Genomic DNA, 26,672 nt, shown 5'->3' with positions numbered 1-26,672 from the left:
GAAATTAGGAATCTTGAGTTGATTATACAGAATAAAGCGTTTGCTGTTTCTCATGAATGGATATGGTGTGGTTGTCATAATACACACAAAAATAGATACATTCTGGACCTTTTATTAGCAAGAAACTATACTTTTAACAAAAAAAAGTCAGTTCTGATGAAAGACACCTTTAACTCAGAATTGCAGCCAGCTTTAAATTTATTTTAATAGGGATTCTGTCTGGCATGATTTAAAATTTCCATCAAACCCATGTAGGTTTCCTCAGCTGTTGGAATAATCTGATTGGCTGGTAGAATGAAGCCATAGCGACCAGTGTCACGCAGTTCAAAGCAGAAAGCATACTTGATGCCTTGGTCATAAGCCCAGTCAATAGATGAACCGCTGCTTTGATCTAACAGTAGAAAGAAATAAATATAGACAATTAAATATTGTACAATTGTCCACTGTTCCAACACAACTCACTTTTTACACTGTGATTTGCTATGCCTTTGGCTGTTGGATTTGGATTTGAACTTTGAATACTCAATACTGAACTGGCAATCATATATGTATGGACAGTATTGGCATAGTGGTTAGCATAGCCCCTCGCAGTGTCAGGGACCCAAGTTCGGGTCCTGGCTTGGAAATTGTGCGGAGTCTGCATGTTCTCCCCATGTCTGTATGGATTTCCTCCACGTGCTCTGGTTTCCTCCCACAGTCCAAAAGATGTGCTGGTTCAGTGCAACGGCCATATTAAATTCTCCCTCAGTGTACCTGAACAGGCGTTGGACTGTGGCCACTAGGGGATTTTCACAGTCACTTCATTGCAGTGTTAATATAAGCCCACTTGTGACACTAATAAATAAACTTTAAATAAATAATCTGGCCTAATGTTTCCCCAAAGCTGGTGGTGGGTGGAGGAGATCTGGGAAAGAGCAGGTTTGTGTGGAATCGGTGGGAGAATGCAGCCCTAGCTGATATTGTTAAATAAGAAAAGCACTGGATGCAGGCGACTAAACACCTACCCTTGCCTGACAACAAAGCTGTAAGAAAAGGAGAGTGGCTTTCTTGTCCTTATAATCCTTTCCCTCTATGGGTTAATGTCTATAATTTGGCCCCACTAGTTGTCATGATGTGGCAATGCTGGTGTTGGACTGGGGTGGGTATAGTAAGTAGTCTCACACCGACTACAACACCAGGACTTTAACCTAACTAGCTGCCAGGAGAACATTATTGCCTTAGAAAAGGTCTTGAAGTCAGCAACATAAATGATTGCATATCTGAAACTTTAATTGTGAGACAGTTAACTTAATTTAATAATGAAGATGCTGTATCTGTTTCTTTCAATTTTATTAAAAGGATAAAAAAGGATTCTTCCAGTCAAATTGATGAAAGTGTTAAGTTTACTGAAGGTCTATTTCTGTCCACTTGTCTAATGTTTAAAGTTTATTTATTAGTGTCACAAGTAGGCTTGAGTTAACACTGCAATGAAGTTACTGTGAAAAGCCCCTAGTCCGGCACTTGTTCAGATACACCGAGGGAGAATTTGGCATAACCAATGCACCTAACCAGCACATCTTTTGGACTGTGAGAGAAAACCGGAGGACCCAGAGGAAACCCATGCAGATTTGGGGAGAATGTGCAGACTCCACGCAGACAGTGACCCAAGCAAGAATCAAAGCCGGGTGTCTGGCGCTGTGAGGCAGCAGTGCTAATCATTGTGCCACCATGCCACTCCACTAATGAACTAAAGTTATTAGTTCATTAGTATCAAAAACTATTCATTCAGACCTGGGCATTAAGGAGTTTTCTCCCACCCTGAGGGTAGGATCAATCAGTACCAATTGCTTCTATTGATTCCTTTGCCAGATTTATTCCAATTTCTCAGTGGGAAGTATTATTGCCTCTTTGTTTAGCCTGACAATAATCCATTTCAGTTATAATGCAGCCTCATCTGGGAGAATTTTGTTTACCTACCCTTTGGATTATGCAAAGCTGATGGTCCTGCATGACTTGTATATGATAATTGACAGGAAAAATATAGAGGATTTTGATGGCCTCAAAGAAAAGCAACACAAACAACTATCACTTAATGACTGTCTTTAATTCAAGTTTCAGATGATACTTGTACCTGCCTGGAATTATAAAAAAGAATCACAGAGTATATACTGCCATCAAGAGCTGTATTTTTTAAGTATAAAAAGCAGAAATGGTAAAATGGATTGTGATATTCTAACATCTGCATTGGTAAAATATGAGGGTACTGACTTGATGGTTGACACAATGGTGACATTACATCACCTCTCGAGTCTGTTGCTTATTTTTACATTTTCATAAAGATATATTGGAAAATTGACTGTCAAATTTCTGGCAGTCAGAGGACATTTTAGGGCCTGGAAATTTCAAAAAGTTGCTTCACAAAAGATAGTGAAAGCATAACTTGTACACCTATAACACTGGTTACATGCAAAGCAAAACTTAAGGTCACTGATAGTGAGAAGAGCAAGGGAAGAACATGAGGAAGAGGTGTTATGTCTGAAGAGGATGAGCTAGTGTTTCCAACTAACCACTATCCAGAAACCTACAACTGGCCCTGTTGCCTGTATGGCCAGGTTGACGTGTGGTGCTTGAGTAAACTTAGCAAGACGCTGTCATGACCTTATTGTGTACTGGAAGCAGGAAACAAAGATAGGCCTATGCTCTCTGGAATTCAGAATAATGAGGGGAGGTCAAATGGAGGTATTCAAGATGATAAAAGGTGTAGATAAAGTAGATGTGGAGCAGATGCTTCTGCTGGTGGGGCATTCTAGGACAAGAGGTCATAGTCTTAGGATAAGGGGTATCAAATTTAAAACAGAGTTGAGGGGAAACTACTTCTCCCAAAGGGTTGTGAATCTGTGGAATTCACTACTCAAAGTACGGTGGATGCTGGGACAGAGTAAATTTAAGGAGGAGTTAGACAGATTTTAATTGGTAATGGTTGAAGGGTTAGTGGGGAGAAGGCAGGAAAATGGGGGTGAGGAACATATCAGCTATGATCGAATGGCCTAATTCTGCTCATATCTTACGAATTTATGATTTTTTAAAAATTCGCTTATCTTTGACTTCACTCTTGTTTCTTGTTGAGCATCCTAAACATTTGTCATCCATTTGACGAATGAATATTTTTATTAGGCTTTTCCATGGAATGCCACTTTGATGTGGTGGAGCGGCAGAATGGTGCCATCTGGAGTCTTAAACTACTGGCAGGGACAGCCATGATAGTAAGGTCAGAGGGAAGGAACCAGATAAAGCGCAATCCAAAACAAGTCCTCAATGATAGATCAGACAGAGGATACTCGTGGTATCATTGGCTATAATGGCGGATGAAGGCTGCAGTAGTGGGTGAGGTCCCCAGTCAGAGGTTCTGTTGCCCCTGGAACTGGACCTACCCTCTGTCAAGGACCGTGTGTCTGCTGATGTGCACCAGCATTCTCACATTAGATATCCTGCACAAGATGTCTACCGACAGGGAGCCAACGCACCCCCACACAAGAACAAGCCCTGCAGTGATTGGTGAAAGGTATTGGGGGTCAATACTGTGAAATCTGAAAGATTTAGCTCTCGCTGCACATAAGCAGTGAAGTTTGATTCAGTCATCACATTCTTGGAATAAGTTTAAGCTTATTTATTTATTAGTCACAGCTAAGGCTTACATTAACACTGCAGTGAAGTAACTGTGAAATTCCCCTAGTCGTCACAGTCTGGCATCTGTTCGGGTCAATACACCTAACCAGCACATCTCCCAAACTGTGGGAGGAAACCAGAGCACCCGGAGAAACCCACACAGACACGGGGAGAATGTGCAAAATCCACACTGACAGTGACCCAAGCCAGGAATCGAACCTGGGTCCCTGGCTTTGTGAGGCAGCAGGGCTAACCTCAGTGCCATCATGCAGACCTTATTGGAATAAGGACAGGATAGAGTTTTGCAACTTTCTTCATGACCGAGCAGCTCTCTTTAGGATCCATTCTGTTCACCCCGCATGGGGAAAGGTCGAAAAGGTGCCCTAAAAATAGTCCTGTCTGCAACTTTGCTGGAAAACTGCATCCAGAGGGCTCATCTACCCGCAGTCAGAAAAGCAAAGTGAAACTCCATTTCAGGACCTGGAATGTATGAACCCTCGTGGATAATGAGCAAATCAATCGACCCGAATGGAGAACCGCCCTTGTCGACTGTGAACTCAGGCACTGACATTGCTGTCTTGCGAGATACTCAAAGGACAGGTAAAGGACAGCTGAGGAAGAAGGCGGTGGTTACACCTTCTTCTGGCAAGGACGACCTGAGGATCAGCCCAGGACACATGGAATTAAACTCACCATCAAGAATGAATTCAACAACTGACTCCTGGAGTTCCTTGCAGGCATCAAAGAGCACTTCATGACCTTCCCTTAACAGCTTGCCAAGAACCAGCAGGCAACATTCATGAGTGCCTATGCCCCAACCCTTGATGCTAATGACAACTCCAAAGAAGATGTCCACACTCCGCCCTGGATACCACAGTCTTCAATATTCCAAAGGAAGATAATTTATCCTCCTTGGGGACATCAATGCCGGTGTTGGAAAGGACTCCCAACTCTTGAAAAGAACTCTTGGAAAGGAAAGAGTTGGAAATTGCAACTTCAATGGGATTTTCCTGTTCCCAAATGTGCGGAACACCAGCATCACTAACAGTGTTCTGCTAAAAAAGCTTCCTGGAAACCTCACAATCAAAGCACTGATACATGATCAACTACATCAGCATCCAATTCCGAGACTAAAAGGATTCCCTCATCACCAATGCGATGACCAATGCAGATGACTGTTGGACAGACCATTGGCTCATCCGTTCCTCTATATCCATCAAACTCCACCAAAAGCAGTGGAAAATGAAAAAACAGCTCAGAACAAACGTTGAGCAGTTCCAAGATCCAAGCACGCTAGCAAATTTCTAACAATGTCTTTACCAAAATCTCCAAAGCGTTCATTCTAATAGAGTGGAGGAAAACTGGAATGAGCTGAAGACAGCCACCGTCTCAAGCTGTGCAGAAATCATTTGCTACAAGGCCAGGAAACATTAAGACTGGTTTGACAAGAATTACTCTTACTGTATGCCATAAATGCTATTTATAACAGCAATCATGTCCCACTGAACTTTATGATAAACTATTCGGGACCATAAGACAATATCTTATTTTGAATGCTATTTTGGAGTAGTATGAAGGAGCAGGAAAGACCACGTTGACTGACCCCCAGCATCAAAGAAATATTATTCTCTATATCTCCTTAGTACATCTAACTTTTCACCAGGTACCTAGCCAAGCCTTGAGATTCATAGTCATGTACACGATCAGAATCAAACATTAATAAAGAAATGCAGTACAAGGTTTATAATGGGTTCAAAATCTCTTTGAATGTAATTGCATTGTTCTTCACTGTGAGTAAAGACTTACAGATGGTGGTGAGGATAGGTCCATATCTGTACTTGGTTCCATGTATTGATGCCAGAGAAGTAACGGACTTCTTGCTGATTTCCATCTGCAAGAAAAGGGCAGTAAAACTAGATAAAAACATAAGGACATGATCATTTTTAAGAGCAGAGAAAGCCAGTAAGCATATTCCTTTTCGGGGTCAATTGCAGTTCGCCACCTTCTCACTGCATCTATTCCACTTGGATGGGAAAGGCTTAATCTAACCAACTCCTAATTTGTGTCCCCTGATGCCATCACCATAGTTTACACAGATGAAATTTTAATATAACTTTGAAATCTCTTTTTTGAAAAAAATAACTAAGCATTCTCAACCTCTCCCCAAACTTGAAACTTCTGTTAATTCTTTCTGTATCCCTTCAATGGCAATCTGGTTAGTGTGACCGCTCCTGGTCTCTGTACATTCAAGGACTGTCCATTTAAAACGGAGATGTGAAAAAATAAATTCTCAAGATTGTTGAGAGTCTTTGAAATTCTTTTCCTGTAAAGGCAGTGGAAGCAAAGTCTTTGAATATTTTCGGGAGGAGGTGGGTAGATTCTTGGTAAACTAGACGGTGATGAGGCTTTAGATGAGATGTGGATTGGCGGGTTGGGTGGTGGGGGTGCAATCTGATTGGCCATGATCTCATTAAACCCCTGAGTAGGCGCAAGAGGCCGAATAGTCCATTCCTGCTCCTTGTCTATAGGTTTGTATTGTAAAATTAGCTGAAAGTCATATTTTGATCACAATTTTTAAGAAAATTCCAACTATAAATGTAACGACCACTGAATCTCTTCCCCTGATTAACATTTAATTACATGTTACTTCTTTTGTTAGTTTCCCCTCACTTACCCACATTGAAATCTGTCACCTGTTGGTCCAATGCTTGTTTGTTTGAATCTGATTACTTTAATTCTCATTATTTATTCTTCTTACATTTGTACCACTTGCAAACTTGAAGAATTTGCTAACAACTATTTTCTAAAGCATCATTGTAAGAAAGATGACCACCCATGTTCCTCATTTTAAGCCAATTATTCAGCACAATATTTATTTCCTAATCTCCGCTCCTGTACATTCCTCATTAATTTATATTGTACAGCTTTGTCAACACTTTCTGAATGTGGTCCCCACGTGTGTCCCTCTTCACTTTAGAAATGTATTCAAAATAAATCTTTGAGTATGTTAACCACTCTGAATTCATGTTATCATTCTTTTACAATTAATCTTGTCTGTCTAGTTCTGTGAATTGCCCTAATGGAACTTCTCACTTGTTGTATGGGACTGAGGATAACTCTACCATGCATCTTGTCTTCAGTTAGAAAGTGAGAAAGGGACCAAATGTCAACATCCCACAACCCAGCCAGGAGGCAGATGGAACAGCAAGTTGATGGAAGACTTGAGATCAATGGGTAGTTGACCAACCAAAAAGAGAAAAGCAGGTAAAATTGGAAAATTTGTCAATCTGGTCTTGTATACTTTAATAGCACATTAGTAAAAGTGGGATATAAGAATGCTGATCCAAACTGGTCTTGTATACCTTAAAATAGAACACCAACAAAACTAGGATATAAGAATACTGGCCTGAACTGGTCTTGTTTACTTTAAAATGGCACACCAGTAAAACTGGGATTTAAGAATATTGATCCAAACTGTTTTCTGCTGTTGGGAACAGTTGTTCCTGCTACCCCTGATGCTGCTGCAGACCAAACCAAGACTTACCAGCTCATCATAATCCTTTGGTTTAGTTGCAGTGTAACCATAAGGAAACATTAAGAGTTGGGAATAGCTGTGAACATCAATGAAGACTTTAAAATTTCCATGATTTTTGACAAAGTCAACTATGGCTTTGACTTCCTTCTCAGAATTGACATAAGGTCCATAGTAAGTTGATGAACAAGGATTGCCACTGGCACCGGGTCCTGTTAATCAAAAACAACAAATAGGATGTGATGATTGATGGCTTAATGCATTTTTGTTACTTGTTCAGGGGATGTGGGCATCACTGGCTGGGCAAGCATGTCAGAACACATACCTCTGCAAAGGAACCATCACATTTTCTCCACATGAGTGAATAAGATTCAGGTGGGATCTTTTACAGACATGCTTCCCACTTGCCTGATTTCCCCAGTGCTCACTTCACCATGCAATCCAGCACCCCAACTGAGAGAATGAGAAACAACTTCCTCAAAAAGTCTCCCATCATTATTGACTTTGGCCTTTTGCCATTTTATTTTCTTTAAAAATAGTTGTAATTAGAATGTTTGTGACTAAAAGTGAAGCCAATCTTCATTTTCCCTTTAAGGGGAGATGGTGACGTTGTGGGATTGTGTTCTGACTTGGCTGGCTTTTCATACTTCCTGCACTTAGGTAGTCCAGTACACCTGGAATCAAATCCAGAAATTCCTCCTTCTAAAGTGTTGTGTTCAGTTTTGAGTCTCAGGAAGGATATATTGGCCTTGGCGAGGAGGAAAAGGATGCTATGCCACATTTGCAACAATGAACTTAACGAGTTAAATTATCAGGGCAGATTTGGACAAACCTGTCTTGTATTCCCTTGAGTTCTACAGATTAAGGAGCAAATAGAAATCTTTAACACAGTGAAGGAATTTAATAAGGTGGATAGACAGATACTGGTAAATGGTAATATCACTGAATTTATAACCCAGAAGCCCAGGCTAATGCTCTGGGGACACAGGTTCAAACCCCACCACTGGAAACGGTGAAATTCAAAGTAAATTAATAAAATCTGGAATTGAAAGTAAGTCTCAGTAATGGTGACCATGAAACTATCATTGATTATCATAAAAATCTATCTGGCTCATACTAATATCCTTTAAGGAAGGAAATAGGAGCAGGCATATACCACACCGCCCTTTACACCATAGCTAATCTTGGACATCAACTCCATTTTCCTGCCCACTCCCCACAATTCCTTAATTCCCCGAGAGGCCAAATATCTGTTTATCCCAGCCTTAAGCTTATTCAACAATGGAACATCCACAATCCTCTAGCATAGTGACACAACACACTCGGTTACAGATATACGAACATACGAACATAATACGAAATAGGAGCAGGAGAAGGCCATCGAGCCCTTCGAGCCTGCCCCGCCATTCAATAAGATCATGGCTGATCTGAAGTGGATCATTTCCACTTTCCTGCTTTTTCCCCATAACCCTTAATTCTCTTGTCTATCAGAAACCTAACTATGCGTGACTTAAATATATTCAACGAGGTAGCCTCCACCACTTTAATGGGCAGAGAATTCCAGAGATTCACCACCCTTTGAGTGAAGAAGTTCCTCCTCAACTCTGTTCTAAACTGCACCCCCCCTCCTTATTTTGAGGCTGTGCCCTCTAGTTCTGGTTTCCTTTCTATGTGGAAAGAATTTCCCTACCTCTACCCTATCTAGCCCCTTCATTATCTTGTAAGTCTCTACAAGATCCCCCCTCAGCCTTCTAAACTCCAACGAGAACAGGCCCAGTCTATTTAATCTCTCCTCATAAGCTAACCCCCTCATCTCTGGTATCAGCCTGGTGAACCTTCTCTGTACTCCCTCCAAGGCCAATATATCCTGCTGCAAATGCGGGCACCAAAACTGCACACAGTACTCCAGTTGCGGCCTTGTACAGTTGCAGCAAGACCTCCCTGCTTTTATATTCTATCCCCCTCGCTATAAAGGCCAACATTCCATTTGCCTTCTTGATCACCTGCTGCACCTGCAGACTGGGTTTTTGTGATTTGTGCACAAAGACCCCCAGGTCCCTTTGCACCGTAGCATGCTGCAGCTTTTCACCCTTTAAATAATAATCCCTCCTCCTATTATTTCTACCAAAGTGGATTACCTCATATTTGCTGACGTTATACTCCATCTGCCAGGTCCTGGCATGACCTAGCCTGTCATGGTGACTATGCCCTTGACTGATAATCCTCACCACTATCTGCAAATCCACCAATCTTTGTGTCCTTTGCGAACTTACTAATCAAACCAGTTACATTTGGTGCCTTTACTGCCTGCTGTACCTGCATGCTTGCATTGATCAACTAATATACAAGGACAACAAAGTCTGGCTGAGTGTCCGCCTCTCTCAATTTACACCCACTCAAGTAATACTCTGTCTTCCTATTATTGCTACCAAAGTGGATAACTGCATATTTATCCACATTATACTGCATCTGCCATGCATATGCCCACACAGCCTGTCCAAATCATGCTGAAGCATCTCTTCATCCTCCTCACAGCTGGGTCTACATTCATTTTTGTGGATCTTTTTCTCTTCACATACCTATATCTGCTGTCCTTATCCAGCCTGACTTATATCTGACTCCTTGACTCTTATCTGCCCTCCTGCTGTTGTAAGCATGGGGCACTCTTTGCTGCTGCTCTATATTTTATTACAGATTTTCTTAGGTGTTTTTCACTGACAAGGTCTTGAGACTTGTATATTTAAACATAAAACACTAAGTGCCAGTCTACAACTATTCACAGATCCAGGGTATGGTCAGGCATGGAGGTGTTTCACTGCGGGTCAGCTACTTGCTTACAAAGTTCCGTTTCTAGACTGTTCTCTCAGGGTCTCTTACCATGCGATTCTATACATCATTCTATGGGTGGTGCTATTCTCCAGTCCAAGGTTCCAAGCCCTTGACTTACCTCTCCCACCCAGTGTTGGCTTCAGCAGCCAAAGCCCCTTGCACAGCACTAACTCTCTATATTCTGATGATATCCGCCTTTAAGAAATATATTCATATCATGTTTCTTGTGTGGGGTGTGTTTAAAATTCAACTCTGCTTTACATGGTGCCGAGTTGTCTGGGCACCAGGCAGCTCACATGCTGAGAATGCAGGCTGATTTATTTTAGCTAAGGATGTGTTTGTTTTAATCTAAGGAAAACTGTCTCTCTCTCTCTCTCTCTCTCTCTCCCCCCAGAGGTGTTCTAGAGGCTCAAGAACTGGCAACTCAAGCACAAGCACATAAGCCTGTGTGGTGCTAAATAATTTTGAAGAGGAGTTTAAGTCTATAAGAGAAATATAGTTTGAATTGGAACTAATAGAGATAGATTAGTAGTTAAGAATCTTGTCATGTTTAAGTGTTTCAGTTGGTAAAATTAAGCTAATACATTCATTATGGTTAAACTGTATTGTTAAATAAAGTTTGTTTTGATAAAAGCTTCCCAGTGCGAAACTAGAATCACATCTGAAGTGAAACATCTTGGTGGGATTTTCCAGCTGCGCTTGCCCCAAACCAGAAAATCCCACCCAAGGTCAATGGATTTTTGTATGGTCCACCCCCTCATCCATTACAATTCCCATGGCAGATGGGATTAGAGAATTCCCCCCCTTACCCTCAGTCTAATGCCAAAATAGATAAACTGTTGAAGTCCAGTTGAGCTTCATAACATACTTTGGGGTTTCCGATCCATATCTTAACAATACCTAGGACTGTTTTGTTAGGTCATTGATGGAGAGTATGCCAACACAACTTTTGCCCCTTTCTTCCTGACTCTTGCTTTGATTTGGGGTGAGGGACTGTTCTAGATCATTTAAATGAAGATGGGTAGTAACTTGGTGGAAACCATAGAAACCCTACAGTGCAGAAGGTGGCCATTTGGCCCATTGTGTCTGCACCAACAATAATCCCACCCAGACCCTATCCCCCTAACTTGACACATCCAACTTGCCAATCCCTCTAACCTATGTATCCCGGGACACTAAGGGGCAATTTACATAGCTAATGCACCTAACTCACACATCTTTGGACCATGGGAGGAAACTGGAGCACCCAGAGGAAACCCACAAGACACAGGGAGAACATGCAGACTCCACACAGACAGTCACCCAAGCTGGGAATCGAACCTATGTCCCTGGAGCTGTGCCACCTGGTACCAGACATCTGCTCTCTACCTCATGGCCTGGTGTTGTGCTGGCTTTATGTATTGATAATGTATTGATAAGCCATGAGTCAGCTCTGCTTTCTGTTCCTCCTCATACTTCATCGTTCTACTAAAGTCCTCAATTATTTCCAAGTCTGTAAATCCTGGGTATTCCTTATTGAATTCCTTGATTAGATTCCAGTATGTAATTCACTCCCAGGTATTGATTCATTTACATTTATGGTAACCAGCCTCTCCTGTTAGTTAATGGAAATAATGATTTCAGCCAGTAAATCACCTGGCTGAATTTGGCTAACCCTTAGCAAGAATGGCCTTATATATACCACCATTTCCCTTCCTGCAATTTGAGGATTGTGACTGGATGCTTACAGTCCTGGTGCTGGATTTCTGCAGCATGAATTAATTTATAATGAGGTGTAGCAGGTTGAGCATAACTCATTTTATATCCTTAGTAGAACCGTAAGGATTGTGAGTGATTGGCACTAACCATCCACAGAGTTGACCCTGACTTTCAAACTCCCACTGCCATTTAACACTTACCTCAGTGTTGACTGGCAGTGGGCAGGACTTCCATCATCCTTGGAAGGAAGCCTACCCATGAGAGCTGTCAGCCAATCAGATTAGCTGATAGCTTGCCAGCATGGCCAGGCACAGCGCTGCATGGCTAGAGGCGGTATTGCAACAATGCATCTGGAAATAAATCCCAGGACTATTGGAAAGGTTAGTCCCGGGGTGGGAGGCTAGCAGATGCCTTCAGGCATCATGAGGTAGGCTTCCATGGCCTGCCCCACCCCGATCAAGGCATCAGGGAGGGGTAGACCATGGAGGAGGAAGTCCTGGGGCTCCAACATCCCAGAGGAGAGGCTGCCACAGATGTGAGGGGCCTTCAGAGAGAGGCCATCCTGCCCTAGATGAGGAAAAGTTTCTTTATCACTTTCCCATCCTACCCACACATACCAGCCTAGAAATTGAAGCTGGGTGGAAAAAAACTGTTAATTGGCCATTAAGTCTACACTTAAGGACCTTAATAAGTGAAAGGGTGTGATTTTTGCCTGAGGCCCTGCCTGGCTAAGTGTGAAATTGTGTCTGGGTTTGGGCAGGTGAGTTCCTGGGGGGGAATCCCATCTATTTGGTTTTCAATTTTACACTCCCCCAACCTCAGGAGGAGTGTAAAATTCTGCCCCACATTACTCTCCCAACTACCTCTTAAAACTAAAATACACTAAAAACCTGCAAAAGTAGTAAGGATGTGATGAAGTATTAGACTTCACACCTGGATTTAATTGGACTTGTAATTTGATAATACATATTGACTTCAGCGTGCAGTGTATTCCTACCTCCAAAATTGGCATCAAAATTTCTGTTTGGGTCAACACCTACACATGATGTGCCAGCATGTCTAGACCTGGTCTTACGCCACATGCGGTTCTGAAAAAGAAAGAACCAGAATCATTCTAGGGACTGAGGAAAGTCCTCATCAAATGGACCTCAAAATCCATCAAATCTGCCTCAGAAACAATCGATCCTCCCTCTCGTTATGTTTGTTCATCTTTTGACTGTCTGATTATACAATTAATCAACTTTAAAAACTACTCACCACTTTCAGTCTTTATCCCTGCTTCAATCTGCAGGCTTCAAGTGCCAAAATGGACTGTTAGATTTAATTTCTTTCTCCCACTGCATTCACCCTTGTTAGTGTCCCACGGCATAGACTTTGGAACTTTACCTTGCTTGGTCAATCCGTAAAATAAAAATTACTTTTTGCTTCAGTCACTTATTTGCTCATTTATTTCACCTTTCTGCTACCTTTGGGTTGCAGAAGCCCTGCTACTTCCCCATCTGACTCTTTCTTTCCACCTTTTTATGTTGTTTCTCTGACTTTTTTGTGCTCTATAGATCCTGTATCAGCATTCAGATAAAGCAAAATAAAAGGTTTGAATCTATATGACACTTTATATGACCTCAGGATGCCCAGAGGAGCTTTTTTGGAATGTGGTCACTGAAATGCAGTAAATATGACAGCTCAATTTACATGTAGCAAACTCCCACACACAGCAACGTGACAATGACCGGAATACTACTTCAGTGAATAGTTGTTTTTTTTTCAATTGCATAGGTTCTTATAGTCTTGAAAATGTCCTTTAAATCATTGCCTCCTCCCTTACAGGAATACCAAACCCATCTTTTTCAAACTTCCATTTAGTGGAAGCTCTTAATAAAAATCATCCTTGTTGTACCTTCTATCGTCATCTCTATCTCTATCTCTGTCTCTGTGACCACCCTGCCCCTAGTCCCTGGCCATGATATCTTTTGCATGTACATAGAGTTGCAACTGATGTGTGAGCAATACTTTATATCACAACAGAGCAACCACTTGAGGTTTTTACTTATTTCCTCCTAATGCAATTCAAGAACTTTTTTTTGTTGTGCATCTGTAATTGAACATCTTCCAACAATCTATTAGCTGACAATGTAGTGCAATACTGAAGGAGTTCTGCCTTTTGGGTAAAGTGTTTAAATTGAGGTCCAGTCTGCTCTTTCAAGATAAACATAGAATATCCTATGATGCTTTTTAAGGATGATGTCATTGCTGATTCCTCAATTGACATTGTTAAACCAGACAATCAGGTCATTACCACAGTGCTGATAGTGGGAGATTCCTGAGTGCAGATTTGTTCTCATGTTTCTTGCATTATAATACTGACTACATGCCTAGAAGTAAAATGCTTGGGACATTAATGGTGGTAGCCAGGAGGTGGAGTTACCGGCATTGGACAGGGGTAGGCACAGTAAGAAGTCTCACAACACCGGGTTAAAGTCCAACAGGTTTATTAGGTAGCACAAGCTTTCGGAGCACTGCCCCTTCATCAGGTGAGTGTACTACCAAATAAACCTGTTGGACTTTAACCTGGTTTTGTGAGACTACTTACCAACACTACTGGAAGGTACAATAGAAATGTAAGTTCTTCCTTTTTCTTTCTGAACCATCAGGGGATTCTCCTGATTTCTGGGAGCCTGGATTGATAACCTCCCCACCTCCTCCCTCCCCCTCCCCCACCCCCACCCCCCCGCTATTTGAAGTGTGTATATATGTGGAGAACTGAAAAGGGAGGCTCCAGGGACATCTGCACTTTGACTGAAATTTGATGGAGAGTCCTTCAAGCGCAACAAGTAACTGGATCCTAAGAAGAGAGAGTAGGAAGTGACAAATAAGCTGCTGATCTAACAACAACACATGAACTGGGCTTTGCCTATTGACTGCTTGTCGGTGTTCTCCATTAGGGTTAGGGTTAGTTCAGGACAACTGCAGTACGGTTCAAAATGAGGGGGAAATCCTAGGCCCAAAACTGTCCTAATTTTGCTAAAGTGGCATCAAATCAGTATTCTCTCAAAGGGATCTTAGAATAGCTGGCATGGGAAGCGGAACTACACACATTGGTGCCATTCTGAGATTGGACAAAACAAAGAAAACTTTTCTCTGCAGTTGTCTGTGCCATACCTGCTTTGGAAATCTTTGTACTGACACAGCAAGAAATTACATTTATTTAATGCCTTTATTGTAGAAAATTGTTCCAAGGCGATTGGCGAGTTATAGAGATAAGAAGGGAAAGGCCGTGAAGGAATTTCAACATAAGGATGAGAATTTTAAACATTAGGTGACAGAGCAAATGTAGGCCTGTAGAGTTTTGGATGAGCAATGGCTTATGTAAGATGGAGGGTGGGAGGCTGGCCTGGAGGGCTTTGCAGCAGTCCTGTCTAGAGGTAACAAGGACTGAGGGACAGTCAAAGATGAAAGATGCTACAGAGGTGGTTGAAGATGCTCTTGGTGTTGGAGAGAAAATGGGGTTGAAAATAAGGAATGCACCAAATTGAACATCCAGATTGCAAATTCTCTTACGCTGTCTAAAGCAGAGGTAAGGCAGGAAGATAGAACATAACAAGAGTTAAAGAAGTGTTCCACTAGCTAACCTTGAGATTGTTGCCATCAGAGCATGTGGGTGACAATCCCAAGGTCTTTTTGTTGAGAAAATAAGACTCAAATATCAACTCTGTTTTTCTCTCCACAGGTGCTGTCTGACTTGATGAGCTTTTCCAGCATTTTCTGTTTTTACTTCTGGTTTTTAACATCCTCAGTTTTTGCTATTTTATTTGTTATACTTACATTTGTGTGGGTAAAACTGAAACCATCGGGGTTTGTAACAATCTCTAGGTAGACATCCATCGTGTTCAGCAGTGAAGTCACAGAGGTATCCTTGCCATATTCATTGATAAGCTAGGTAAGAGGCAAAAGAATCCATTGTACTGAGTGTTAGATGATTTCCTTATGTTCCATTCCTTCCTCATTTGACTTACCCTTCCTTTTCCACCCTCTCCTCCTGAAACCATTCTTCCTGTACCTTTCCAAATTGCCATTTTTCATGTGTGAGTATCAGCAGGTAATCCAGCTCTGAGGATATTAAACCCCAGCTCTAATCATGCCCTTACCTGATAACATACGTCAACATTTCCCAGCAGAGTGCCAGTGGCTTATAATCAAAAGGAGACAACATGACTGTGGCTGGGATTCACCGATTTCACCCACGGCTGGGATTCTTCAATCCCACTGCTGTGAACGGAGAATTGGCTGAGCATCAAATTCTCCATTCTCATTGGTAGCGGTGGCAGAGCGTACAGCATCAGAGAATTGCGGCCTGATTTACTTCCCCACGGTGCCCAACTTGAACATGACACCCAAAACAGTCATGCCGATCAGTATAGCCAAGGTTCATATCTTTTCAGTTGGGATGTTCTTCTGAGGTTAGGCTAATAATGTGCTGTGGTTTAGCTTGCCAATTCTGGTTGAATGTATTCCTGGAGCTTGCTTTTGTTTCAATAAATCAAATTTCTCCTATATTTTTTATAACTAATAAATAAAAATCTTCAAAGGAAATGAAAGCTTATTTTTATTGCTCCTGGGCTTGCTGCCAGCAATGCGCAGGAGATTAATCTTTATTTGCACGAGAATCCAGGACAAGCCTAGAAGGTTTTTTTTAATATTTAATATTTTTAATATTTAATATTTGAACAGCGACAGATCAGCCATGATCTTATTGAATGGCGGGGCAGGCTCGAGGGGCTGGATGGCCTACTCCTGCTCCTATTTCTTATGTTCTTATGTTCTTATTATGGGACAGTATTTGTTGCCCATCCCTAACTACCCTTGAACTGAGCTAGGCTAAGCCATTTAAGAGTCAATCAAATTGCTATGGATCTGGAGTTACATGTAGGCCATTTCCTTCCCTAAAGGGCATCAGTGAGCCTTCAGGGTTCATCAGGGCTGTTTATGACAATTGGCAATCGTTTCATGGCCATCATTAGACTTTTAATTCCAGATTTTTTTTATTGCATTCTGATGGGATTTGAATCTGGGTCCCCAGAGCATTACCAACCCAGTGCCAATACCACTACGCCACTGCCTCCCCTAGGGGATTCCTAATTATGTGGCCGAGTAAAGGAGATATGAAAGAGTTTGATTTATGGCCTCCAGGACTTGGTTCTGACATTAGATGTCTTATCGACAAGAACACAGTGGATGTTGTGGGGGGGGGGGTGGATTTAAGAATTTATGATAATGCACTGGAGCTAGTAAGATGGTCACCTTGACAATGGGAAGTGATTTTAAGGAGATACCAATATGTGGTGCTCCCATCTCAGGAATGATGAGATATTGTTGGAGTCAGAGAAGTAATAAGAGCATAGGTGAACACAAAATCCCATTTTCCCACTAATGATGGATTGGGTTTTGCAGTCACTGGTGAAGGAATAATGCCATTAGATTTACAAGTACTGAACCCTTACCGTTACTCCCCCAAACACATTCAGCTAACCCTTACCTTATTCGCAAACCAGAGGGAAGTAGCAGGACTAATCCATTCACGTGCATGGATACCAAAATTAATCCAGATGGCAGGTCGGTTAATCCCACCAGCGCTGAACTGTAGGAGGACAGGTTCAGAAAATGATCAGAAATAGTTGGCCAAGGATAAAGTGTGTTACTGCAAACAAGCAGCATGACTAAATATTAATACAGCATCAGATCACCATGCAATAGCATTACATAGTTAAATCAGTAGGTCAGAACACAAATAGTTTATGGCCATTGACAAACGTGTGGAGGCTGAAACTGAATGCAATGTTCTCACAGGATCTGATCAAATCTTTGTCCAACTGAAGTATAATAAATGTACTTGGAGAGAAGAGTGAGTTATTGTGATCTGGAATACACTACCTTAAAGGGTGGTGCAAATGGATTGAATAGTAACTTTCAAAAGGGAATTGGGTCAATATTTGAAAAGGAGACATTATAATGTTATCAGGAAAGAGTATGGGGCTGATGGATAGTGCTATCCAAGCGCCAGCACAGTCACAATGGACCAAATGGCCTCCTTCTGTACAGCACAATTCTATAATCTCCACAATGTCAAGCCTCTCAGTTGCAGTCCAGTAATAAAAGATGATGCCAATCCAGCTTCTTCACAAACTCACTTTATTCAACTCTGCATATACACGCCCAACACACAGTGCCACCTATAACCCCTTTATATATCCCAGTGAGTACTATTAAACTTTTAACATACAAATTAGGTCTAAGGTGGACTTCATTCCTAACACACAAGGGAACAATTTCTACACTGGGACCTGACTAATAGTCTGTGTGACTCATAAAAAGTTAGGCAATTGGAGTGAATCACAGGCTGGAAAGTTTTTGGGCTGCTTAGGTCATTTACATTTTAAAAATAATGGATGCTTAAGCGCATGTTACTTGTGGAACCTAATTGACTGATTCACATAATTTCTACACAGCATAAGGGACACTCAGGAATAAGAGTTTTTCTTGAAAGTTATACCATTTTAAACACAGTGGTAATTGTATACATAATCTCCCTTTATAATGTCTTGGATGTGTGCTAATTCTAATACCTTTTTTAGATGTTTGCTCTATTAATATTTACATTTTGCTGCCCACTATGGTTTCCACTGAAGAAACCTGAGCGGAACAGGCCCCCATGTCTTCACTCATCACACTCCAGTTTTGGTAAAGAGACCAAAATCAGATATGAGGCTCCTCAATTATGTGGTCACCAGAGATGGCTAAAAAATGGCCCAATGCACTGTCAGGTTGGCTGTTCCTGAGGCACTTTGGGCGAACTTTGTTGGTTCCCAAAATAATTCCTTATTGACCCCAATTACAGTAGAAAACAGGTGTAGCTAGGTTCAATTTTTATCCCTCAGTCCACCAGTGAATGAAGATCACATTGCACAGGGATTCTCCCTGCCAATCTCTACTTTAATCATGGCAGCATGTTCTCACCAAAGCTAATTACATTTATATTTCATAGAATCATCGAATCCTACAGTGCACAAGGAGGCCACTTGGTCCATTGAGTCTGCACCCACCACAATCCCACCCAGTCCCTATCCACATAACACCATGCATTTATCATAGCCAGTCCTCCTGACACTAAGGAGCAATTTAGCATGGCCAAACCACCTAACCTGCACATCTTTAGAGTGTGGGAGGAAACAAGAGCAACAGAGGAAACCCACACAGACACAGGGAGAATGTGCAAACTCCACACAGACAGTGACCCAAGCCAGGAATCAAACTTAGGTCTCTGGTGCTGAAAGGCAGCAGTGCTAACCACTGTGCCATCATGACCACCCAGGTGGTGTCAGATGATGCTACTCCTTGGAACAGCCTCTTACAGTTTGGAAGTTGCTTGGCTGATCAACGTGGAGATACCCCAGCTCCCAGTTTATACCCACCCTGAGGACGAAGATCGGGCGATTCTCAGAGGTGGTACCAATCTGCAACTTGTTGACCAGACCTGAGCTTGAAGCTACGAATGTATCCATCCAAGTGTAGATCTGGAGAAGAAAGTGGAAATTCCAGTCAGTTTACTTTGTGCTTGAATAATGCAATTCCCTTGTGTTATAATCCTGGGAGGTGGAGGGAGATAAAATTGTGCAACATTGATTGAAATGGAAAGTAACACCAGACACTGCTGATTGATTCAGAGACAATCAATTTCACTCCATTGCTGCCAATTTTACCCTCATTGGCAATCAAGCCTGATACAGTGGGAACATGGGAATCATTTAGCCGGTCCTGTCAAATAATTAGATCATGACTCATCTGAAAATTCCAGAATTCCACCATTCTTGATGAGCTTTAATTTTAAAATCATGTCCCTTCTTGTCTTCCCTACCTGAGGAAATAGTTTCACCTTTATCTACACAATAACATTTTAAATGCCTTGGCCAGAACATGCTTCAGTCTTCAATACACAGGAGATTATATGTCAAGTTTATGGAACCTGTCATTCTAACTAAACCCTATAAGCCTCAATATCATCTTGGTGAATATGTACTTTACCCTGTCCAAGACCTTTCTAATATGTGGTGCCCAAAACTGAGTGCAGTACTCCACATAGGGTCTGGTCAAGTCTTAGTCCAACTGAAGTGTAACAATGTACACTTGGAGTTTAGGAGGAAAAAGGAAAGAAATATCAAAGCAGCTCTGTTTAAATAGTTGTTTAATAGCGAGAAATAGGAAACATTGAGAACGTTGGGCTGAGAAAATGATCATCTGTCACTTAGAATCTTTTCTTTTATATCCTGTTCAGCAGTGAGATGTGAATCCCTCAGAATGATCACTTCCCTAAGGCCAATGTTTGCCATTTTTAACTGTGACTGTTCTATTGTTTTCAGAATATTTATTCATAACTTGATCTTACCTCTTCCAATGTGTGGTAAGAAGCATAGTTGAATGTTTGGCTGCTGCGTTCCTTGTGTCGAGAAAGTATCATTTCCTTCTTCTCTTCGTCCAACAATGTCTGAAAGGTTAACATCCAGTCAATAGCAGTTTGGCTGTAATATAAACTGGCAGTTGTGTAGACTCCAGAGCCACTGCCCCAGCTTGGGGCAATGCAATATAAGATATAAATCACCAAGAGATCAGCGGAAGGAAAGTACCTGCAGATCTTCAATCAAGATGGAGTAACCAACGCCATTGTACTCCAGGAAGGCTTTTACTGATTGAACATGTTCTCTGGGGACCTGGACATCTATGGGCAGTGAGGGCTTACTTGGTTCTAACCAGAAATCAACCTAATGATAAGAAATATACAATTAATGGTTAGGATAGGGATTTGTGGCAAAAACAGAAAGCACCAATAAAAAGCAACTGAATGTTTCTGTGGCTTTGTACCTGAAGCAGAGAATAAAAGCAATGTGTAATGTTGAACTCCTACAAGACATTGCACAATCCAGGCTGACATACCCAGTACTTTTGCATGAGATGTTGAACCAAAACTCCGCCTGTCCTCTCAGATGGACATAAAAGTTTGTTTCCCTGCAATTATCCCCCAACCAACATCACTAAAACATTGTTTTCTGGCTGTTATCGCTGTGCCTGACATGGGAGCTTTCTGTGTTCAAATTAGCTGCCTCGTTTCTAACTTTCCACAGTGCTTCACTGGCAACAGCCCAAGGTTGCAAAAGGTGATAAATAAATGCAAGCTTTTTTCTCTGCTTAGGTTGCAATTCAATATTGGTTGGACAGCTGGTTAGTGATGCAAAGCGATGCCAGTAGCACAGGTTGAATTGTCATAGGGCTGAGATTATTGATAAGGCCCCAACTTCTTGATCTATTCCTTCCCCTCCCCTCCCCCGAGGTGTGATGAGCCTCAGGTTAAATCACCACCAGTCTGCTCTCTGCCTCAAAGGAGCGAGCAGTCTATAGTCATCTGAGACTATGGTGACTTCACCTTTAGTTCAATATAGTGCAGGTGTGGGCTTACTACAGGAAGACCATAAAAAGTAATGGGAAAGATGCTGTGTAAATTCACTCAGATGTCATCAGGCCAAAGGGTCAGAGCTATGAGGAGAAACTGGAGAAGTTGAGGTTTTTTTTATTGGAGCTAAGAGCTAAGGTGGCAGGGTGAACAGAAGAACATCTCCAAGATTATTAGGAATTAAGATATGACAAACAGAGACAGATTATTTCCAATGGTTGGAGGGACAATAAAAGAAAGTGACGAATTTAAAATAATCACAAAAAATCTGTCAATACGTATGAGGGAGCAAGTACAAGAGTGAAACTTGACTAGGTGACTCAAGGAGAGACTTCATGGGTGAAATGGCCTATCACTGTCAATGTATCAGCAATTGCACCTTTTGACTACTATATTGTTCAGACAATTGCATTGTTAAAAACAGGTGATAAGCATTATCGCTGGCACAATGGTTAGCACTGCTGCCTCATAGCATCAGGGACCCGGGTTTGATTCCTGGCTTGGGCCACTGTCTGTGTGGAGTCTGCACGTTCTCTCTGTGTCTGTGTGGGTTTCCTCTGGATGTTCTGGTTTCCTCCCACAGACTGAAAGAAGTGCTGGTTAGGTGCAGTGGCCATGCTACATTCTCCCTCAGTGTACCTGAACAGGTGTGGTGACTGGGGGATTTTCACAATAACTTCATTGCAGTGTTAATGTAAGCCTACTTGTGACATGAATAAATAAAGTTTAAACTTATGTGTAAGATGCTGTGAAGAAGGGATGAGTGTGATGATCTTGCCCTGATTTCTTTAGTCTGTGTGTTTGAGGGATTTGCTATGACATGTTAATTAATGATTTCTGTTCAGTAATTAGTTGTATGTTTCTAGCTGTAATAAAAGATTGCCTGATATGGAAAGCATCTTTAATTTAGTGAGAAATCTATAGCTAGCATCAAATACCACAGGACAGACCACAACAATGATTGCTGAAGTTAATGTGACTCCAACTGCTCTTTTCAGATTAAAGATGCAATTGCAGCAGGTGATCAAGAAGGCAAATGGGATGCTGGCCTTTATAGTGAGGGGGATAAAATATAAAAGCAGGGAGGTCTTGCTGCAACTGTACAGGGTACTGGTGAGGCCGCAGCTGGAGTACTGTGTGCAGTTTTGGTCGCCGCACTTGTGCAAGGATATTTTGGCCTTGGAGGGAGTGCAGAGGAGGTTCACTAGGCTGATACTGGAGATGAGGGGATTGGACTATGAAGAGAGACTAAATAGACTGGGTCTGTACTCGTTGGAGTTTAGAAGGATGAGGGGGGATCTTATAGAGACGCATAAGATAATGAAGGGGATGGATAGGGTAGAGGTAAAGAGATTCTTCCCGCTCAGAAAGGACAGCAGGACTAGAGGGCAACGCCTCAAGATAAGTGGGGGGGGTAGTTTAGAACAGAGTTAAGGAGGAACTTCTTCACTCAAAGGGTGGTGAATCTCTGGAATTCTCTGCCCGTTGAAGTGGTGGAGGCTACCTCACTAAATATATTTAAGACATGGGTAGATAGGTTTTTGGTAGGCAAGGGAATTAAGGGTTATGGAGAGAAAGCGGGAAAGTGGAACTGAGCCATTTCAGATCAGCCATGATCTTATTGAATGGCGGGGCAGGATCAAAGGGCTAGACGGCCTACTCCTGCTCCTATTTCTTATGTTCTTTTGTTCTAATGTTAAAATGTTTTTTCTGCTGCAAGCCTATCTCCTCCCATTAACCTAATATCACATGACATGTCAATCTAGTCTGAAATCCCAGGAGAACTAAAAAAAAAGTATAAAGTAACATACTCCCAGCTAAAATGAGTTATTATCCTGCTTTTTCAACATCTGGTGCCGTCCCTCCAAACAAACTGACTTTTGTAAAAATTCTAAATCAGTCCCCCTCAAACGTAAGATATATCACTAGCACAGAATCATTATACCACTTTCCCCTAACTTTAATCCGGTGCATTTACCCAGTACAATCCACCTAACCTGCACATCTTTGGGCACTAAGGGGCAATTTATCATGGCCAATCCACCTAACCTATACAGCTATAGACAGTGGGAGGAAACCGGAGCATCCAAAGGAGACAACCCAGGTCCCTGGTGCTGTGAGGCAGCAGTGCTAAGCACCCTTGAATTTACATTCTTTTAATTCCATTTATTTATATTCAAGTATACTAACTTACATTCAGATGCTCTTGTTCTTGGAGAGACCTCACCAGGGCAAGCTGCTCTTCATTGCTGGCAGTGATACGTAGAACTTGGTCACTATGGGATGTGGAAATGAAAAAAAGAGAATTGAAATTCTTCATGCAATATCTAAAAATCACAGGGCATGAGACATATCAAACTGACAGATGTGATAGATCCTGATAGCTGTGTACCAAAATTACAAGGCAAAGTTCTCCATCAATGACCTGCAGCCTGAGGTTTGTCTTGCGTCACACGCAGTGAAAGGACCCCCTTATTTAATCCCTTCTTGTTACAGAACCATACAATTTAACTCAATGTTTAAACAATTTCTGCCATCAGTTCAAAATATTCGTTTCCCCTTACGTATTTTTATAGCAAAGGATGTTGAAAAGGAATTCTCCTCTCTTGAATCAGGTTAAGCATGGGCTCAATGCAACGATCTTATCACTTTTCTCCATCACCCAGAGCATCACCAACATGACATATCTCAATTTCAATCAATCTTCAGTGTCTCTGAGTGAGTAGGACCAAAGGGCAATTTTAAACAAGAATTAGGTGTTCATATGATGGTTGAATTTCAGGTGGGGATGGTGTACCCATAGCTGTCTCACACTGGGAGTGTTTATTATCTGACTGTCAGCCCCCAACTTTCCATCATAAGAAATAGGAGCAGGAGTAGGCCATCTAGCCCCTCGAGCCTGCCCCGTAAAATCATCCATTAAAGTTAATGAATGAACACCATAGCACAGTTATGGAGGGTTGTGACTTTGACTAAAGACTGCCTTAAGCCACCACATTTTGTCACTGTGTTTTTAATGGTGTCACAGAAAGCAGGGACTTTAATTCTGTCTACCTGCATTGAAAAACTGGTATTGTGAACCCACACACACAGGCACTTTCCAAATTCATAGATCTCCAATATAAGCTGCATTAGGGATCAGAAACTATTCATTGGAGAATTAAACTCAATTCAATTTACTCAATTAATTGCACAACAGAATTGCCAAAAAAATACTGTTTTTGACGTGAATATTGCATCTGCTAGGGGTTGGAGGAAGGGGAAATGGCAGGCAGCAAAGTTTATCCCTTGTAAGCAATGATTCTGCGATCCAGTGTTTTAAAATTTCTTTTGTGTAATGCCCGTTACTCCCAGTCTATACATCCAGCTGGGTTTCCTCCCTCAATTGCCAAATGATTGGGTTCAATCACAGACCATTATCACTTTCAATCAACCAACAGGAAGCTGATGATGTGGGAGGGTTGCCTCCCAGCGCTGCCCGAACTATTACTCCTCAGCCCTGCCCACAGCAGTCAGAATGACATGTGCTTCTATTGCTATACATTGGTGGTATTGGGAAGTTGAAATTGATGTCTCTAGCACAAAGGGAACCTTCGGCGAATTTTCAGCCTGTTTTACACCGCACTCCATTCTCTGGAATAGAAAATGGTGGATGCTATCACTCGGTGACTGCACCCTCTGTGTAATGTCACTCTGATTGTTTTTGTTGTTGAATTTGCAGAGTTCCTTTGCTTTCAGTTCAGCCTCTCTGCATCCCCAAGTCGTCCAGGATTACCCTGGAATCTGCAAACAAAACCCAGGAGAAAAATCTAAAGGAAAATACAAAAGTTGTGCTTTTCAATTTTTTTAAACTGTTTTGTTTACTATATTGGAGAAGTCAGATAGCTTTCTGACTGATCTTGGGAAGGCTGTACAAAACACATGGGACATGTCAGATAGCCATTGGCAGCTTTGTGGGTGTGGGGAGGGTTGAAGATGGGAGATCATATGTTGAAACCTCCAGGACTAGGTCAAACCTGGCAATAGTCAGGATGGGTGTGTGAAGATTACCCTTTCTTCAATAGCCTCCATTTTGATGTTGTGTGGCATGGTGGCACAGTGGTTGGCACTGCTGCCACACAGCACCAAGGACTTAGGTTCAATTCTTGGCTTGGGTGACTGTCTGCGTGGAATCTGCATATCCTCCCCGCACCTGCGTATGTTTCCTCTGGGTGCTCCGGTTTCCTCCCACAATCTGAAAGATGTTCTGGTTAGGCACATTGGCCGTGCTAAATTCTCTCTCAGTACACAGGCGCCGAGTATGGTGATTAGGGGATTTTCACAGTAACTTCATTGCAGTATTAATGTTAGCCTACAATAAATAAAGTTAAACTTAAAACATGATCCTCCCTTAGCTTGAAACCTCATGGGGACTGGAGAGAGTTAATGAGACATCTTAGTAAGAGCAATTATAATTCAAAATCTGTTATTGGTGTAGCTCCATAAAAGCCCTAGCTATGATCATACTGCAGCTATCACTATGTGTCCACAGTGTGCAGTGTCCTTAGTTCCAAATCCAGCTCTCAGGGTCAGGGGGGACCACCCATTATAGCAACAGGTGCAGAAAGAGAAATCAGTGTAAGTTTGTAAATTAGCTCCAGGTTCCCTTTCCCTGGTTTGACTGTTCACATTTTGTCACTGTGTTTTTAATGGCGTCAACAGAAAGTTGGGACTTTAATCCTGTCTACCTGGATTGAAGAACTGGTATTGTGAACCCACACACACAGGCACTTTCCAAATTCATAGATCTCCAATATAAGCTGCATAAGGGATCAGAAACTATTCATTGGAGAATTAAACTCAATTCAATTTACTCAATTAATTGCACAACAGAATTGCCAATAAACACATTGTTTTTGACGTGAATACTGCATCTGCTAGGGGTTGGAGGAAGGGGAAAGTGGCAGGCAGCAAAGTTCATCCCTTGTAAGCAACGATTCTGCGATCCAGTGTTTTAAACTTTCTTTTGTGTAATGCCCGTTACTCCCAGTCTATACATCAAGCTGGGTTTCCTCCCTCAATTGCCAAACGATTGGGTTCAATCACAGACCATTATCACTTTCAATCAACCAATAGGAGGCTGATAATGTGGAAGGGTTGCTTCCCAGCGCTGCCTGAACTATTATCCCTCAGCCCTGCCCACAGCAGTGGATATTGCGGACTCAGGTGATGTGGGAAAGCTGCTTCCCAGCATCGCTCTAACTATTGCCCCTCAGCACTGCTCACAGCAATTGGGACAGCATGTGCTTCCATTGCTATATATTGGGATGGTGAGGAGGTTGAAATTGGTCGATGTCTCTAGCACAAAGGGAACTTTTGGCGAATTGTCAGCCTGTTTTACACTGTGCTCCATTCTCTGGAATAGAAAATGGTGGATGCTAGAACTGACTTCCAATGCGCTAAGATCCCCTATCTCACTTTCAACATCAATCA

At 41.9% G+C, this 26,672-nt stretch overlaps 1 protein-coding gene across 1 annotated transcript in view; it reads right to left on the bottom strand.

Moving 5' to 3' along the window:
• Positions 1-203: 203 nt before the first annotated feature.
• LOC145355623 (carboxypeptidase A1-like) overlaps positions 204-26,672 on the bottom strand; it is a 38,750-nt gene continuing 12,281 nt past the window's right edge. Inside the window, exons 2-10 of the mRNA XM_080207867.1 lie at positions 23,395-23,476; positions 20,142-20,240; positions 19,111-19,272; positions 17,238-17,339; positions 15,527-15,637; positions 12,702-12,792; positions 7,190-7,389; positions 5,452-5,536; positions 204-391 (exon numbers count right to left, since the gene is read on the bottom strand). Coding sequence (XP_080063993.1) covers positions 204-391; positions 5,452-5,536; positions 7,190-7,389; positions 12,702-12,792; positions 15,527-15,637; positions 17,238-17,339; positions 19,111-19,272; positions 20,142-20,240; positions 23,395-23,476 — 1,120 coding nt within the window. The remainder of the gene's footprint in view (positions 392-5,451; positions 5,537-7,189; positions 7,390-12,701; positions 12,793-15,526; positions 15,638-17,237; positions 17,340-19,110; positions 19,273-20,141; positions 20,241-23,394; positions 23,477-26,672) is intronic.

The sequence above is a fragment of the Carcharhinus amblyrhynchos genome, chromosome 19 (assembly GCF_965287045.1).
Source record: "Carcharhinus amblyrhynchos chromosome 19, sCarAmb.v2.hapA, whole genome shotgun sequence".
Taxonomy (NCBI): domain Eukaryota; kingdom Metazoa; phylum Chordata; class Chondrichthyes; order Carcharhiniformes; family Carcharhinidae; genus Carcharhinus; species Carcharhinus amblyrhynchos.
This window is presented reverse-complemented; position numbering and strand designations above follow the sequence as displayed.